The 18,719-nt window shown below is 47.7% G+C and overlaps 1 protein-coding gene across 2 annotated transcripts; it reads left to right on the top strand.

The window, feature by feature from the left end:
• Positions 1-1,974: 1,974 nt before the first annotated feature.
• Positions 1,975-18,152, top strand: ENKD1 (enkurin domain containing 1). Of its 2 annotated transcripts, XM_078614729.1 has the most exons (7): positions 1,975-2,466; positions 3,763-3,960; positions 4,950-5,125; positions 5,371-5,451; positions 8,706-8,857; positions 13,299-13,435; positions 17,957-18,152. In XM_078614729.1, exons 1-7 carry the CDS (start codon positions 2,370-2,372, stop codon positions 18,115-18,117), a joined length of 1,002 nt encoding a protein of 333 aa, XP_078470855.1. In that variant the 5' UTR covers positions 1,975-2,369; the 3' UTR covers positions 18,118-18,152. The 2 variants fall into 2 exon arrangements, with proteins under 2 accessions (XP_078470855.1, XP_078470856.1); XM_078614730.1 differs by lacking the exon at positions 5,371-5,451.
• Positions 18,153-18,719: the final 567 nt, after the last annotated feature.

Genomic DNA, 18,719 nt, shown 5'->3' on the forward strand with positions numbered 1-18,719 from the left:
CGTTGGGCACACGAACCTCGTGTGTACTGTGTCGGCTACAGCAGTGGTGGGTACGCGGAGCCAGGGGCGGCCCGTCCATACAGCAAACTACAAAATACAAAAAAAAATACAAAGAAAAAAAATGAAAAAAATAAAATACAGTAAAGAATATACAAATGAAATGTTTTCATATTAAAACAAATACAAATGCAAAAAAAAACAAATAAAAAAATACCAATTTCTAATAAAAAAATAAAAATACTAATAAAAAAAATACAAAGAAAAAAAATACCAATTAATAAAATACATTACAGACTGCCAGTACGCTCACTCAGGTTAAGAACCAGGCTACAGTCTACATTATAGACTGTCAGTACACTCACTCAGATTAATAATCAGGCTACAGTCTATATTATAGACTGTCAGTTCACTCACTCAGTTAAATAACCAGGCTACAGTCTAAATGAGTGTTTTTTGTTATTTATTATTTATATATATTTTTTGTATTTTTAAAATTTGTATTCACTTAATTTGTATTATTATTTGTATATCTACGTGACCTTACCGAAACATCCAAAGGATATAAAACAATACAAACAAAAAATATCTTAATAAAAATGCTAATTAAAACATTCTAATAAAAAAACACAAAAAAAAATACTAATAAAAAATATAAATTACAAATCCTCAAAAAAAATACAGTTAAAAAGAAAAATACGATTGAAAAAAATATGTAAAAAATACTAGTTAAAAATACAAATTAATAAAACACAAAGTAAAAAAACACAAATGTAAAAAAATACAAATGGCCACCTGGAATGTGGCCAGGTGAGTTTTAGTGTAGTGAGTGTTATTGTTTAACTAATTCATACAGCGACATCACGGGTGAGGCACTGGAATGTGAGGCTTATTGATTGGGTGGCAACAGATCGATACATCGCTGGATACACGAACCTCGTGTTTTAAGTTTTACGTTTTTTTCAGTTTCATTAATTTGGTAAAGCCCTGTGAGCCATTGGGCTCTTGAATCGTATCAGCTACAGCAATGGCGGGTACGTGGACCCAGGAGCGACCCGTCCATACAGGCGAACTAAAAAATACTAATGATGAATACAAATTAAAAACTAATAAAAATTTTGAAGGAAAAATTAAAAAATTAAAACAAATAAAAAACGATAAATAGACAAGTAAAAAAATGAAAATAAAAACAAATTAAAATGAAAATAATTTAAACTAATAAAAAATGCAAATTAAAAAATATATGTAAAAAATAAAAATTTACAAATTACAAAAATATAAATAAAAGTGAACAATACTAACAAAATACAGTTAAAATAACTACTACTTAAAAAATACCAATAAAAATAAATAAAAATATTGGTTTTTAAAATAAAATTTTATTGCGGTCGTGGTAACGGTTGGGATGGACGCGTTCCATGGTAACGCGTGGGGCGGGTGGAATTCCCTCGCGTTGCTAGGGAATTCCCTCCCCCCCACCTGGCACAGCTGACAAATGAGGAGCGCGGGTCCTCCCACCCAGTCACGTGGGTTGAGAGCTTGCACCAATCAGGGCACGAGTTTGCGGAAACCACCTCATGAATATGCATTAACTCAAGCCGCGCCCACTCTACAGAACTGTCCAATCGAAAGCCGAGTTTTGTCAAACCGGGCCGGCCCCCAGCTCTCTGAACCACGCCCATAAATCATCTCACCCAATCGGAAGCGTTTTGATTTTTCTACGCCCATTTCAACCGTCCCCTGTCCAATCAGGGGGGGGGAGGGGACGACGCGGATGGCGAGGGACGGGGCAAAAGGGGGAGGAGCTAGAAAGGGGGAGGAACTAGGGAGGGGCGGGGCGAGAAAGGGGAGGAGCGAGGGAGGGGCGAAGGGGGGCGGGGCGAGAGAGGGGAGGAGCGAAGGAGGGGCGAAGGGGGGCGGTGCGATAAAGGGGAGGAGCTAGAAAGGGGGAGGAGTTAGAAAGGGGGCGGGGCTTTGTTTCCTAGGCACCAGCGTGGGTTGACACCATCACCGCCACCACCACCAGCGTCACGCCCGACCGCCTTTGTCTCTCTGTAGCTGCACCTTCTCATACACACCAGCAACCACGCCCGGCCGCCTTTGTCTCTCTCCCTCTCCCTCACTCTCCATAGCAGCGCTCACAGTTTATAATACGGCTCACAACAGCACCCGGGAAGTTTGTATTTTATTTAAGGCCGAGTCGACTTAGGGGTGAGACGGCTCCCCCCCCCCACCCAGCTGATGCTGGTGCTGGTGCGGGGATAGAACCTGGGTGCCAGGCGAGGTGCCAGGCTAGGTGCCAGGTTAGGTGCCAGGCGAGGTGCCAGGCTAGGTGCCAGGCGAGGTGCCAGGCTAGGTGCACGCAGTGAGCGATGTGCGAGGGACCGTCCACGATTTCTGGGCCCATCCCGCCCGATCTGAGTCTCTACCCGAAGAGCTACAACCAGCAGCAGGGGAGGCCACTGTCTGGTGAGACACACACACACACAGACTCACACACACACAGATTCACACTCACACAAAGACTCACACACACACAGACTCACACACACACAGACTCACACACACACAGACTCACACTCACACACAGACAGACACACAGACTCACACTCACACACAGACACACACTCACACACAGACTCACACTCACACACAAACTCACACTCATACACAGACTCACACACACACAGACTCACACAGACTCAGACTCACACAGACTCAGACTCACACACAGACTCACACACAGACTCACACACACACAGACTCAGAGTCACTCACACACACACAGACTCACACAGACTCATACAGACTCACACACACCCAGGATGGATCGTAGCCTGTACAGGGTCAGCCTGAATGTTTCTAACCGGCGCGGATGCTCCATTAGGGAGGGCATGACCGTGGCCGAGAAGACCAGAAGCTTCGTGCAGAGCAACTCATTCACTCACCCACGTGATTCCCCCCCCCACCACTCCTCTCCCCCCACCACTCCTCTCCCCCCCACCACTTCTCCCCCCCACCACTCCTCCCCCCACACCACTTCTCCCCCCCCCACCACTCCTCCCCCCACCACTCCTCCCCCCCCCACCACTCTCCCCCCCCACCACTCCTCCCCCCCCCACCACCCCTCCCCCCCCCCACCACCCCCCCCCACCAATCCCCCCCCACCCCCCCCACCACTCCCCCCCCCCACCACTTTCCCCCCCCACCCCCCACCACCCCTCCCCACCCCCCCCACCACCCCTCCCCACCCCCCCCCCACCACTCCTCCCCCCCCCACTTCACTTCTCCCCCCCCCCACTTCACTTCTCCCCCCCCCCCCACTTCACTTCTCCCCCCCCCCCACTTCACTTCTCCCTCCCCCCCACTTCACTTCTCCCCCCCCCCCACTTCACTTCTCCCCCCCCCACTTCACTTCTCCCCCCCCACTTCACTTCTCCCCCCCCACTTCACTTCTCCCCCCCCCCCCACTTCACTTCTCCCCCCCCCACTTCACTTCTCCCCCCCCACTTCACTTCTCCCCCCCCCACTTCACTTCTCCCCCCCCCACTTCACTTCTCCCCCCCCCCCACTTCACTTCTCCCCCCCCCCCACTTCACTTCTCCCCCCCCATCACTTCCGCACCACCACTCTTCCCCCCCACCACTCTTCCCCCCCACCACTCTTCCCCCCCACCACTCTTCCCCCCCACCACTCTTCCCCCCCACCACTCCTCTCCACCCCCCCCCCCACCACTCCCCCCCCCACCACTCCCTCCCACCGCAGCTCGGAACCCCATCAGAGCCCTGCCCCCCTGGGTGCCCTCTTCCGCCCGTAGCCCCGCCCCTGGACCCCCTCCCCCTCGCGCGCTGGGGGAGGGGCTGGAGATCCTCCTGAGGGGGAGGGGCAGCGTGGGGGCGCTCATCCATGCTGAGGGGCCCCGCGAGGGGGAGGGGCCTTGGGGCGGGGGCCCCAAACGACAAGGTATGAATAGAATTGTGAGTGGGGTGGGTGAGTGGATGAGTGAGTGGGTGGTGAGTGGGTAGGTGAGTGAATAGGTGAGTGGGTAGGTGAGTGGATAGGTGAGTGGATGAGTGAGTGGATGAGTGAGTGGATGAGTGAGTGGATGAGTGAGTGAGTGGGTAGGTGAGTGAGTAGGTGAATGGATGAAAGGGGTGGGTGAGTGGATGAGTGGGTGAGTGGATGAGTAGGTGAATGGATGAAAGGGTGGGTGAGTGGATGAGTGGGTGAGTGGATGAGTGAGTGGATGAGTGGTTGGGTGCGTGAGTGAGTTGATGGGTGAGCGAGTAGTTGGGTGGCTGAGTGGCTGGGTGGCTGAGTAGTTGGGTGACTGAGTTGTTGGGTGGCTGAGTGAACGGTTGGGTGGGTGGGTGAGTGAGTGGTTGGATGCGTGAGTGGTTGGGTGGGTGAGTGATGCCGCTGATAATAACGATGATGCTGCGGCTATTGATGTATATATGTTGAACCTGTTTTCGCACCGTACGTAGCCAACTGTGCTAATTGGAGGTGTGGGGAGAAGGACAACAAGCTAAAAACAACAAGAAGCAGTTAAAAAAACGAGTTTGTCGATCTATATGATGATTTAAAGGTGCATCATAGCTTCATTGGCTTCCTAATATCGCAAGGAAGAGCGTTCCAGACGGCCACAGAAGCGCATCTGAAAGTGCCGCGCGATGCGGTGACCACTGTATTTGTTTGATGACGATGCTCTTCTTGCTTATGCTGTTCTGGCTGACGATGATGCTGATGATTATCTTGCTGATGATCATCATCATGCTGTTGATGCTTCTCTTGCTGCTGCTGATGATTATCTTGCTGCTGCTGATGATTATCTTGCTGATGATCATCATGATGATGCTGCTGCTGATTATACTGCAGCTGCTGATGATGCTGCTGATGATGCTGCTGATGCTGATGATTCTCTTGCTGATGATGTTGATGACGACCTTCAGGACACAAGCCGCGAAACCACGTCCTTGAAAACTTGCGACGCATCAGAAAGATCCAGCAGCAGCATCAGCAGCATCAGCAGCAGCAGCCTCCTGCTCATCAGCAGTGTGAAGCCACCGCTCTCTGGAAGTCGAGGAAATACGACAACGTTCCCAGCAAAGTGACCGCCAAGCTGCAGGTGAGTGGGGTTCACGATGGCTGTGGGTGGGGTTCACGATGGCCGTGTGGGTGGGGTTCATGTTGGCCAGGTCGCTGGGTTCACAATGTCTGTGCGGATGGGTTCATAATGGCCATGCCGCTAGTTTCATGATAGCCGTGTCACTGGGATTCACATTGGCCATGTCACTGGAGTTCACGATGGCTCTGTCGCTGGGTTCATGATGGCCGTGTCATTGGGTTCATGATGGCGATGTCGTTTTATAGGAACCACCTCTTCCTCCTCGTGCTCAAAGCGCTGGGTTTCTCCGGGCTCACTCCAGAGGAAGAGGGGAGAGTGGGGGAGAGGTGAGGGGATCACTACTCAGTCACTCACCCACTCACCTACTCATCAACTCAGCCACACAGCCACTCAACCACCCTCTCACTCACAAACCCACTCAATCACCCGCACACTCACCAACTCACTCAACCACACTCTAACCAACTCACTCACCCACTCAATTTAACACCGATGTTTTGACACTATATGATTCACAAGGAAGTGTTTAGGATTAGATCGCATACATTTCACTGTGTCGTACAACCACCTCACGCCAACGCAGCTCATTAGCAAGGTGTTTGAAGGAAAAGCACCAGCTTCAAGTACACTAGAGCCTTCCCTCCATACGCGAGGGTTACCTTCTTGAAAACAATCAGCGAATGCAGAATTCGCGAGAATAAAAACCTCATTCCAATGTAAAAAAATGGGGTTACGTTCCTGGTCCAAGTGAAATGGTAAATATTCTTAGGTTTTTTCGGTAAAGTCACGTAGGTAAAACATCAAAATTAATGAAAATAAAATAAAAATCACGACGTTTCGGAGGCAACACAAGTCTCCGTCATCAGGTGGGACCGTCACAGCCGAATTAGCTGATGCAGCTAATTCGGCTGATGCAGCTAATTCGGCTGTGACGGTCCCACCTGATGCCGGAGACTTGTGTTGCCTCCGAAACGTCGTGATTTTTATTTTATTTTCATTAATTTTGATGTTTTACCTACGTGACTTTACCGAAAAAACCTAAGAATATGAATCCTTGCAGTCACGAAAGCTTCAAATCTAGAATGAAATGGTAAATGTTTAATAACAATGACTACAATTAATAAATAATACAGATTAAAGAACAATACATATTTTCCAATTGCCTTTGACGATGATCATGATGATGGTGATTTGACGACAGTGGAGGTGGTGATGGTGAGGAATTCAGGAGGATGACTCCTCGGGAGATGTGGGTGTTTGACAGAGGTCGCAAACGGGTTTTGATTCCTTACCCGTACCCGTACCCGGCCGCACCAGGGTCGCAAACGGGTACCCGTACCCTACCCGATACCCGGCTACCCGTACCCGGCCGGGTATCGGGTAGGGTACGGGTACCCGATTGCGACCTCTGGGATGAAGCCATGTTGCAGGCGCGGGTGGGTTGATTCTAGGAACTTGAATTGTGAGAAGAGACAAGACGTTGGGAAATGAGTGACAAACGGCTACTCACCAGTGACTCACGGCCTACCCGAACCCGTACCCGGCTGCACCAGGGTCGCAAACGGCTACCCGTACCCGGCCGGGTACGGGTAGCCGGGTATCGGGTAGGGTACGGGTATTGGGTACCCGGTTGCGAGCTCTGGTGTTTGAAAACACCGCACAGCTGTTATCACTTTTGCGCTCTTAGGGAGCGCTGGCCGCAACACTTTCCCAGATGACATTCGCGTTTTGTTGAATAACGGACCTCTAAGTTGACGCGTTTATACCAAAATGTGTAAACGTGTGGACTGTAGTGAGTACATTACATGGTAGTAAAAATGCACAACAGCGAGTTTCGAGCGGGATTACTGCACGACTTTGGGAATAAGGAGGCAGCCGCGGGGGGCGTCCCCAACCTTAGCTGCTTTGAAGAGGTGTTACCTCCCAGCGCCTGATATCCAGGAGGTCGTGGGTTCGATCCCGACCCTGACACTTGCTGCTGCTGTAAAATTGGAGTCATCATCATCACGGTGGCCCGGAGATGTTAACTCCCTCGCCTGGTATACAGGAGGTCGTCTGTTCGATCCCGACCCTGACCATGCATGCTGCTGCTGTATATTTGGAGTCTGCGTGTCTCTCTCTCATCATCATCACGGTGGCTAGGAGATGTTAACTACCTCGCCTGGGGTACAGGAGGTCGTGGGTTCGATCCCGACCCTGACGATGCCTGCTGCTGTTGTATATTTGGAGTCTGCATCTTTCTCTCTCATCATCATCATCACGGTGGCTAGGAGATGTTAACTCCCTCGCCTGGTATCCAGGAGGTCGTGGGTTCGATCCCGACCCTGATGCTTGCTGCTGCTGTAAAATTGGAGTCTGCGTCTCTCTGTCATCATCATCACGGTGGCCCGGAGATGTTAACTTCCTCGCCTTGTATACAGCAACATGCTGCTGCTGTATATTTTGAGTCTGGGTCTCTCTGTCTCCCCCCATGGTTGCATGAATTTTTCTCCGGGTACTCTGGTTTTCCCCGCCACATTTAGAATCGTCATCACGATCATGATATCAGCTACTTCGTTGAGCTATCATTTGTGATGGCCAGGTCGCTTCTGAAAAAGAGTTGCGTAACTCAGTGGGGCCCTTACCTGGTGAAATGAAATAGTAAGTTGTAAAAACACCGCACTGGTTACGCATTTGAGGCTGAGTTGACTTAGGCGGGTGTTCGGTTTTAGATAATCTCTGGTGTTGGTGGGCATGAGCGGGAATCGAACTCGGGTCGCCGGGTTCACCGATCACCGCTACACTAACGCTCCCACAAAGACAAAGATCCCCCGTATAGCCTTAACAGACTGTGGGGGCAAGTGCTGTTAGCGAGCACCTATGAAGGCTGGAACGGTACACAAGGGGGTGGGTGGTCAGCACCACGCCCGACCACCTTTGTCTCCCCAGTGGCAATGTTTACACACCGCACCAGGTACTCATTTCAGGCTGAGTCGACCTAGGGGAGGCCCAGAACTGGATCAGATAATCATCACTGGTGTTGGCCGTGAGCGGGAATCGAACCCGGGTCGCCAGGTTCATAGCGCAGCGCGCTAACCGCTACACTACCGCTCCCACACACACCATCACACACCCGTAAGCATTCGCTAAGCCATTCACGCACCCACTCACGTGTGTCTCTCCCCATGTCTCCCTCTCTTTCTTGCTCATTCGCTGCACCCTCTCTCGCCATTAGAACTCTTTGTTGTGTTTTGTGTTTCTGTCTTTGTCCCACACCGCTGATACGCATGGTTGGCTACATATGGTGTGAAAGAAGTTCAACAGACAGTAAATATTTATATTGTCTTCCTCTCTTTCTCCCTCCCACTCTCTCTCCCACTCTCTTTCCCCCTCTCTCCTGCTCACTGTCTTTCACGCTTTCTCTCTTTCCACCGCTCTCCCTCCCGCTCTATCTCCCTTTCCCTCTCTCTCTCCCTCTCTCTCCCTTTCCCTCTCTCGCTCTCCCTGCCTCTCTCTCTGTCTCTCTTTTCATCTCTCTCTTTCTCTCCCTTTTCCTGTCTCCTGTGTGCTCTCTCTCTGTCTCTCTCTCTCCTCTGTGTAGACTCCTAGACAGGCGAGGCAGAGTGTGGACTTCGTGAAGAGGAACGCCAGGGACGCGTGGCAACGTGGAGAGAGAGACCACGGCCTAAGCAGATCCAACTCCCAGCCCAATCTCAGCCTGGCCCCTCAACCCAAGGGGATGCTGCCCGCCTAGTACGTTGGTTGAGTGTGTGATTGTGTCAGTGTGTGAGTGTGTCAGCGTGTGAGTGTGTGTGCGAGTGAGTGTGTCAGCGTGTGAGTGTGTGAGAGTGTGAGTGTGTCAGCGTGTGAGTGTGTCAGCGAGTGAGTGTGTGTGCGAGTGAGTGTGTGTGCGAATGAGTGTGTGAGAGTGTGAGTGTGTCAGCGTGTGAGTGTGTCAGCGAGTGAGTGTGTCAGCGAGTGAGTGTGTCAGCGTGTGAGTGTGTCAGCGAGTGAGTGTGTGTGCGAGTGAGTGTGTGTGTGTCAGCGTGTGAGTGTGTCAGCGAGTGCGTGTGCGAGTGAGTGTGTCAGCGTGTGAGTGTGTCAGCGAGTGAGTGTGTCAGCGTGTGAGTGTGTCAGCGAGTGTGTGTGCGAGTGAGTGTGTCAGCGAGTGAGTGTGTGTGCGAGTGAGTGTGTCAGCGTGTGAGTGTGGCAGCGAGTGAGCGTATGAGTGCGAGTGAGTGTGTCAGCGAGTGAGTGTGTCAGCGTGTGAGTGTGTCAGCGTGTGAGTGTGTCAGCGTGTGAGTGTGTCAGCGTGTGAGTGTGGCAGCGAGTGCGCGTATGAGTGCGAGTGAGTGTGTGAGAGTGTGTTTGTAAGTGAGTGTGTGAGTTCGGCAAATCAAATTCCTCCTCGGTGGTGCCAAACGGTAACACTGGTGGATATGAGCAATGCCATAGAAGGAAGGAAGGCCAATTACAATTGGCTATACCCCTCATGGCGCTTGTAACCACCACAGCGGCCAATGGGAGGCTCTGGATGGCGTGAAACATATCTAGCTAAGCTTGTGCTGGAATCCCCAGGTGAACAGGCGTCTATGACATCTCCTGGACAAAACCCATTTGGCGGAGCCAGGAGACTGGACCCGTACCCTCGGGGTTCCTCCAGAAACAGCAAAAAGCCACTGCTAGTGGCCACTTGGAATGGTTGAACGCTCGCTGTGGAGGAAAGGCTTCCAGTCCTCTGGCGGGAGCTAGACCGGTACCGCCAGGATCTATGGGGTATTCAGGAGGTCCTGTGGACTGGCTTTGGTTCCAGTCACCATGAGGGGTGGACAATCCTTTACGCGGGGCAGAAGACTGCTAAACAACAGGGAGTGGTTCATCTTCTAAACAAAATAATGAAGGGGACGTGGAAGCATGGCAGTAAGTGTGGACATCTGTAAACCACAGGCTACTGTGGGCTCGTCTCCCCATCAACCAGAGGCGAAGAGTGGTGATGGTGGTCGTTGCTTATGCCCTCGCCAAAGATGAACATCAGTGGAGGGATGCAGGCAAAGCCGATGAGTCAGATGCCTTTTATGACCTCCTGTCACCGGTGCGAGCTAAAGTGGGCCCACGAGATAATCATCCTGTTTGGTGACTTTAATTCCCGAGTGGGTCATTATGCTGGCACTTGGGCTGGAATGATTGGAAGGCATTAGCCAGATCAACTCAATAACAACGGTAGGAGGCTGCGGGACTTCTGTGCAGCCCATGGACTTGTAATTACCAGCACGCTGTTCCGGCATCAGAGCATCCGCACAAGATCATGGCATTAAGTGGGTAAAATGTATGTCTTCACTGGCATTCCTCAAAAGGTGCAGACATTCAAGGGTAATAAAATAACACATCACATAAAGTCTGTTAAAGCTAGCCAAATACTACACAAAGCTAGCGAATCATTATTCTAGAGAATACAGCACAACAGGAGTGAATTATCTCACATTTCTGAATCTCTAACGCACTTGCACTTACATATCAGCAATAGTGTATCCATACATTATTGGAATATAATTGATAATATAACACAACAATCGGCTGATAATGTATTTAACCTAACTAAAACTAAACAAATTTATACATTTTCTAGACTTCATAACAAACAATTCCCAACTAATAACGAACAATTTAAAAACAAACTGTAATGAACCTAACTAACACTGATTTAACCAGCGACAGCATTTCCGTCCTTTCTAAAGGCCTTAACTTTGCCGTTACCCCATGCACAATTCCAGTAGATGAGATAATTGCTGAGGTAGACTCAGCGGTAAGACACCTTACACATAATGAGGCAGAGATGACTAGGCGTGAGGTTGTCAAAATAAATTAGAATAGCAAAGTACCAAAAATAAATATGAGCTTTAACGAAGCAAAGCCTTAAGGGAGCTTCGATTAAATATATTCAAATTCTGGCAGCTGATAAAGGCCGCACTACTGTAGTGATGTCACGAGCAGATTATGATAATAAAATGAAAGATTTTCTAGAGGAAAGTACCTGTATTAAAATTAAACGAGATCCAACTAATATTTTATAACGTGATACTACTGCAATCATTGCAAATTAATTAATCCCCAAGACTGAGCAATACCAAATGAAGCCAAGGGCCTCAAAATCACCTAGACTGTACAGGCTACCAATGATGAATAAAATCGGTATCCCTTTATGACCCATAGTAAGTACAATAAGCTCTGCCACATATACATTAGCAAAATATGTAACTAAACAAATACAGCCCTACATCGGTAGGACATCTTCATTCAAAAGAAATTTAGAACATCTTGTGAATGTGATTAGAGATATTAAACTTAACCCGAATGATATTTTGGCGCGTTTTGATGTAATTTCTCTATTCACTAAGGTTCCAGTTAACGAGTCGCTTAAATTACTTGATACACTAGTAAAGAAGACAGGTTTACCAGAAGATATTCCAAAACTAGCTGACCATGTCTAAATAACACTTATTTCTTATGGAGAGGTGATTTCTTTAAACAAAAGGAAGAAGCAGCAATGGGCTCTCCTTTGTCTCCTGTTATAGCAAATCTGTACATGGAAAACTTTTAAACAAGAGCACTTGCCTCAAGTACATTAATACCATATTTTTGATTAAGATATGTGGATGCCACTTTGGTTGTGTGGCCACATGGTAAATATACACTTAATTAATTTCTAAATCATCTCAATGCACAAAACCTGACCATCCAGTTCACCATAGAAATGGAGGTGAATAACACACTCGCTTTCCTAGGTATTTTGCTTGGACGCGGCCTAAATGGTAAGATAACACACAGCATTTACTGAAAGGGAACGCACACTATCTGAATGCAGATTCGCATCATCACCCTGCACAGAAATCCTCTCTCATTAAGACGCCCATACATCGGGCAAAAACAGTGTCAGATGGTGAAAGTCTAAGGATTTAGATTAAACATGTTAAAGAAGCACTACGACTGAATGGCTACAGTAATGCTCAAATTAACAGAGCATTGAATGCCAATTCAAGATCGAACAACAATACTGCTGAAAGATATAAGATTATTAAAACAATTAAAATACCATATATCTCAGGAGGAACTGACACATTAGCCTGTGTTTTGCAAAAGCAAAACATTAAAGTAAGATTTGGTACGGTACACAACATTATAAAACCAGTGTCTTATACAAAAGATGAATTACCTATGTTATCAACAGAAGGTGTATATCGGATTCATTGCTTATGCGGTAAATGCTATATTGGACAGACGGGACGTAACATTAGCGGAAGACTAAAAGAACACCAAAGGAATATTAAATTATCTCAAACACAACTTTTGGCAGTGGCAGAAAATGCTTGCCAACAAGAACACTCAATTGATTTTGACAACGTTGAAGTGTTGTGTAAAACTAAATGTTACTGGCCAAGACTAATTAAAGAATCTATTGAAATTCAGAGAAATACAAATAATTTGAGCTGCTCTGATAGCTACAGGCTTAGTGCAGCCTGGTCACATTATTAAGTAATACATATTACAATTCCTTATAGAGGAATCATACTAATTAACTTATTTATAATCTCCATATATATAAAAGGCAAAGTTGTGATTATGTGTGTCTGTTCAAAATGTTTAGCGTACTTCCCGACATGTAACAAACTTGAAATGTGCCATGTGGGTACTTTCCAGACTGTACACCATGCAAAAATTATAAAAATACACTTTAGTTTTTTTGGGGAGCTCAATAACGCAAGCAGCCGTCCTCAGGTGAAGAACAGGTCTGTTCTTCACCTGAGGACGGCTGCTTGCGTTGTAGCCGAAACGTCGAGAGAATTGTATTTTACTATGTTTTCTTTTTATTATTTTATTATTTCCCTTCTACGTGATGACTTTACCGAAAGAACCAAGAAGATGAATTATTGCAGTCACGAAAGCTTCAAATCAAGAATGTGAACACAACTCCTAGTTGTATTTCCACAAAGGAGTAATAAAACCCTATTTATATATTTTTCCATAATTTTTTTTTACTACCAGCAAAAATAGGTCCCCATAGTTTTTGGGGTTTCTTTTCTTTTGGCAGGACCCTCTTGATCAAGCGTCTTGAGGATCTCAGCGAGGCTTCCCCCATGGGCAAGGATTCGTTGATGTTGACAACAGCTGGTTGATGCTGTGTGTTGCACCCCGACAGTCTGATCGAGCGCAGGGAGGAGTGGAGCAGGCAGCAGGAGGAGAGACGCAGACAGCAGCCCGAGATCGGACAACCGGAGGGGCACACGGCGATGAGAGAGACGGAAAGGGCGGAGACGCTGGCCTGCCTGCGCAGCAGTGAGGAACGCATGCAGACACCGTGGGAGAGAGAGACACAGAGAGAGAGACACACACATGGAGAGACAGACAGACAGGAGGAGAGAGAGACAGAGAGCGGAGACGCTCGCTTGCTTGAGCAGCGGTGAGAGATGTGCAGAGACACCGGGAAAGATGGAGACATGGGGAGAGAGAGACAGAGATAAACACGGGGAGAGACAGACACACGGAGAGAGACGCGGAGAGAGACAGAGACAGAGAGACACGGGGAGAGAGAGATAGAGAGATAAACACGGGGAGAGAAAGACACACGGAGAGAGACGTGGAGACACGGGGAGAGAGACACATGAGAGAGAGAGGGATATGGGGAGCAAGAGAGGGAGAGACATGGGGAGAAAGAGCGAGACGCATGGGAATGTGTGTATGTTAAACTTCTTTCGCATCATACGTAGCCAACGGTGCTAATCGGATGACCGTGAGAGAGACACGAGGAGAGAGAAAGAGAGGTAGACAGTGGAGACACTGGTCTGTCTCCAGTGAGAAACATGGAGACCATGTGGGAGAGAGAGAGAGACACGGGGGTGACAGAGCGAGAGAGAGACACGGGGGAGAGAGACACGGGGGAAGAGAGACGTGTTCACACAACTCCTGACCTTGCCTCTACAAACTTTATCATTTCATTATTTCTTCACCTTTTTTCGTGGGAATTTCATTCACCAACAGTGAGTCTTTTAATTTACACAAACTTTGATCATTTGTTTATTTAGACAGGTCATCAACTCATACTACTCCAAATGAAGATACGTGGAGTCCCAAGGGGTTTGACATACTGGCATTTTATTAACGGTCTTTTGAAAGACACCACCTTCATTAATCTCTTTGGGGTCTTCTGGGTGGAGTGGCAGGCAACGAAAGATTGTTTTAATAACCTACCACAATAGTGGGATATAGGGAAAGTACACATGAAAAAACTGTGTCAAAGGTATGCCTGGGTGAACACAAAAAAAACATTGACCAGTAAATTTGTGAGCTTGAGAGCAGAGTCCGTAACATAGAGCAAATGCAGAAGATCAGGGGCAATCCAGGCCTACTACAGAAATATGTGGAGATCCTGGAATGTCTAAAAGGTTTGCAGAAAGAAAAGGCAGAAGGAGCATGTAGCCGCTCTCGTTTTAAATGCACCATGGATATGGACTCTAGCTCAACACTTTTCATCTCGTTAGGGAAGCAGAATGGTAGGTGCAAAACTATGGAGGGTTTATCTTCTTTGTTCTTTCGTTAAAGTCACGTAGAAGGGAAATAATAAAATAATAAAAATAAACATAATAAAATACAATTCTCACGACGTTTCGGCCACAACGCAAGCAGCCGTCCTCAGGTGAAGACCAGGTCTGTCGGGGAGACAGCGTCTGAATGGAGGGTTTATTTGATGACATGGGGGTCCTTGTTTCAAACAACAATCAAATAGCTTCAACAGTAGCACAGTACTATAGAAATATGTTCCCTCTAGAGTATATATCCATACCGGCCCTAGATGAAATCTGAAAGGACTGCCTACTTTGGGTGAAGACGACAGGGAATATCTCAAAGAAGAGGTCAAACAGGGTAACCTAGACATGGCAGTGAGTGCCCTGGCCAGGAACAAATTCCCAGGGATTGATGGGTTGCCAGGGGAGTTGTATCGCCATTTTTGGAACTCCCTGCGGGAAGACTACAAAGCTGTTCTAGATGTAGCAGTGGATTCCAACGTGATGCCTCAGTCCTCGGGGAGAGCCATGCTCAAGTTTTCAAGTTTCAAGTTTCATTTATTAGGTATAGCCCTGTGAGCCAATCGGCACTTGAATCGGGTGAAACCGCAACAAACAAAAAACTAAAACATGAACAAGAAAACATCTTCAAGTGACTACGTGACTAAGTGCTCACACCGCTTACAAAAAAGGGTAACCTTAGACACCTAAAGAATTGGCATCCAGTCTCAGTGCTGAGCACAGACTATAAGATTCTCACAAAAGCTGTCTCTGCAAGGCTTAGGAGAGTGTTGGCTTAGGTTATTGGCAATGACCAGGCATACACTATTCCAGGGAGGACCATCCATGATGGGATTTTCCTAGTGAGAGAAGTGATCACTCTGTTGGAGCAATTGTACTTTCCACTTGCCTTTATCTCACTTGATCAAGAGAAAGTCTTTGACAGGGTTGATCGCTGGTATCTACTTGTCACTCTAAAAACGTTTGTTTTGGCACTAGGTTCATAGGGTTAATTGGGTTGCTCTACAACATGGCCCAGTGTCTTGTCAAAGTTAACCGTGCACCGATTGCTTCTGTAGACTTCAAGAGAGGTATCGGGCAAAGGCTTTTCTATGTCAGGACAGCACTACACCCTCATTATGGAGCCTTTTTTGCATCTACTTCGACGCCGACTCACTGGTTTAACTCTGAAGGAGCCCAGTATGAGAGTGACTCTCACAGCATATGCCGATGATATTCTCCTGTTCTACAGAGTGATGATGATATTGAACGGCTGTGCGAGTGCCAAACAGGTTTACTCATGCGCGTCCTCCAGGATGAACTGGGAGAAGTGCAGTGGGCTGCTTGTGGGATGAAGCCCAGTTTCTTGAGTTTGCTAAAACAATTATGTGGAGCAAATAGTGTCTTCACCATCTTGGCGTACTCCTGGGACCTGGAGATAAAACATTACACAATAATTATTTTTTTTAAGAAGAGGTGAAGAACCGACTGGAGCCTTGGGGGCGCTGTATAAAACTCACGTTCATATGGAAACTCCTGGTAGTGAACCAGTTGATTGCGTCCACATTCTGGCACTGCTTCTTTTTCCTCTGCCCGCATTCTTGCTCGCCAAATTTCCAAGAATGATGGCTGCCTTCTGGTCACATATGGTGCACCGTGTGGCTGCTGGCATCATAGCTTTGCCACTGCGGGAGGGCAGGCAAGGTCTAGTGTGTGTATGGAGCAAACTCTCTACCTTTCACTTAGAAGCCATACACATATATCTCTACACAGTCCCATCACCCGTTTGATGTTCCACAGCATTTTTTTTCTAAATAACCTGGGGGGGGGGGGGGGGCTGCAGTGAAGCATTATGGGTATTCCACTGTCGCAGATTCCCCACTTCTACAGGAGTGTCCTTCAGACCTGGGCTTTCCTCGTCACTGCCCAACTGAATAAACCCCGGTCAGCATCAGACTTAGCTCACGAGCTGCTATTGTGGAACTCCAACATGGCGCTACTAGTGTGGGTCCAGCCATAGAGAAACGCATGGTAGACGCACATCGCATTAGGGTGGCCGATCTGGTGAAACCAGGCACGGAGGGGCAGTGGCTTCTCCCTATTGAGATAACTGCAATGACTGCAATGTGCTCAGTGAGACTTGCTGCAAAGCTTCTTAATGAAGTACGTAGGGCTTTCTCAACAGCAGTGGGGACCGCACCAGCAGTGAGTGCTGGTGACGAGTCGGCTAGCGGTGGCCCAGTTTTCACCAAAGCTGACTGTCATCCCAGCAAGGAAGCGCTCACGGTCTTCTTCACAGCAGCACTGGGTACATACCTCAGGGAATGAACAGGAGGGATGATTCTCAGATGTAGAGCGGAGGAAGCTGTATGCCTAAATCGTCCAATTCCACCACAAATAATAATGTCCTGCAAAGACCATGCTTGGAGGGAGCCAATGCCCTGCAGTGATCGCGTGAGGCCTCATTAGGAGCCGTTGTTGCTCCGATCCATCGTATAAGCACCACGGTGACCTGACCTGGAGCATTGCCCATGGGACTGTGACCACGAACACATTTCCATCACATTTCACAGACACAAATCCAGAATGTATATTCTGTGGTGAGCTTGAAACAGTAGCACATCGATATGTACACTGGAAAACCCTAGACTCACTCAATAAGCTGCTACTTAATAACCTACTGAAATGTGATCTTCACTTCTCCCTCATGATTCTTATTTTTGGATAGAGGGTGAACAAGGGCACCAAAGATACAAAAGGGTTGGTGAACTTCACCATGAACAATGCTAAACTGGCTATACGGCCATGAAAATTTCCATTGAAGGAAATAGTTAATTCAGTCACTGTCACATCATCAAAGCCCTAGTTTCTGCCAGAATGTGGCTAAAATTTACAGGAGGCATCCCATCCTTCTTGACACATTGTGCTACAGAGGGTGCATTATGTTCTATAACTGATGGAGGGGAGCTGAGCGTGAGTTTGAGGTGTTTTTGTTGTGTTTGCACTGTGTACGTAAATATGTTACATTTCCTGTATATAAAAGGCCATGAGAGCCCAAAATACCAACATGATGAATGAAGCAAATTGCCAAATAACTGAGCCATGTCACGTTTAAAAAAGAGAGAGGGACACTGGGGGAGAGAGACACGGGGGGGGGAGAGAGAGAGATACACACGGCAGAGAGAGAGAGAAACATGAAGAGAGACACACCCACACACACTAATCCTCTCCGTTTCTCTCACCCCTCTCTTTCTCCCCCGTCTCTCCCTCCTCCCCCCCCTCTCTCCTCTCGCAGCCCAACAGCAGCTGCTGCATGAGTTGGGCTCCATGCCCATGCGTGCGGACACTCTGCGGGTGCGGGAGAGACGCGCGGAGATTGAGAAGCGCCTCGCGGAGGTCGAGGAGGCAGTTCGGATCTTCTCCAGGGAGAGGGTCTACGTGAAGAGAGACTCCTGAGGGGAGACAGCCGCACAGAGAGGGGGGGGGGCAGAGAGGGGGGTAGAGAGAAAAGGAAGGGGTAAGGAGAGCTGAGTGAATAATATTTTACGCTATGAGACCTCCTTTACCAGTGGCAAAATATAATAGTAGGTTTTTACCCTTTCAACTGGTACAAAACTGACACCTTTATACAAGGGATCATGTTTGCAATAACCACAACACAAGCAGTCAAAATACAAACAAAAAGAAACAACTCTGATGATAATGATATGCACTGTCCTTGAAGTTGATTGGTCCACACCCGAGACTGCTTTTCTTAGAGCCTAGTCTCCATTGCTGTCTCGGGTGTGGACCAATCAACTTCAAGGACAGTGCATATCATTATCAGAGTTGTTTCTTTTTGTTTGCATTTTGACTGCTTGTGTTGTGGTCATTGCAAACATGATCCCTTGTATAAAGGTGTCAGTTTTGTACCAGTTGAAAGGGTAAAAACCTACTATTAGAAAAATATTTTTTTTAAATCTTTCATTTAAAAAAGAGGGGGGGTTTGCAGAAAGCAAAGCATAAAAAAATGATGAACGAAGCAAAGTGCCGAATACACCGAGCATCTTCTTGTTTCC

Source organism: Lampetra planeri, chromosome 45, assembly GCF_965212315.1.
Source record: "Lampetra planeri chromosome 45, kcLamPlan1.2.h2, whole genome shotgun sequence".
NCBI classification, from domain to species: domain Eukaryota; kingdom Metazoa; phylum Chordata; class Hyperoartia; order Petromyzontiformes; family Petromyzontidae; genus Lampetra; species Lampetra planeri.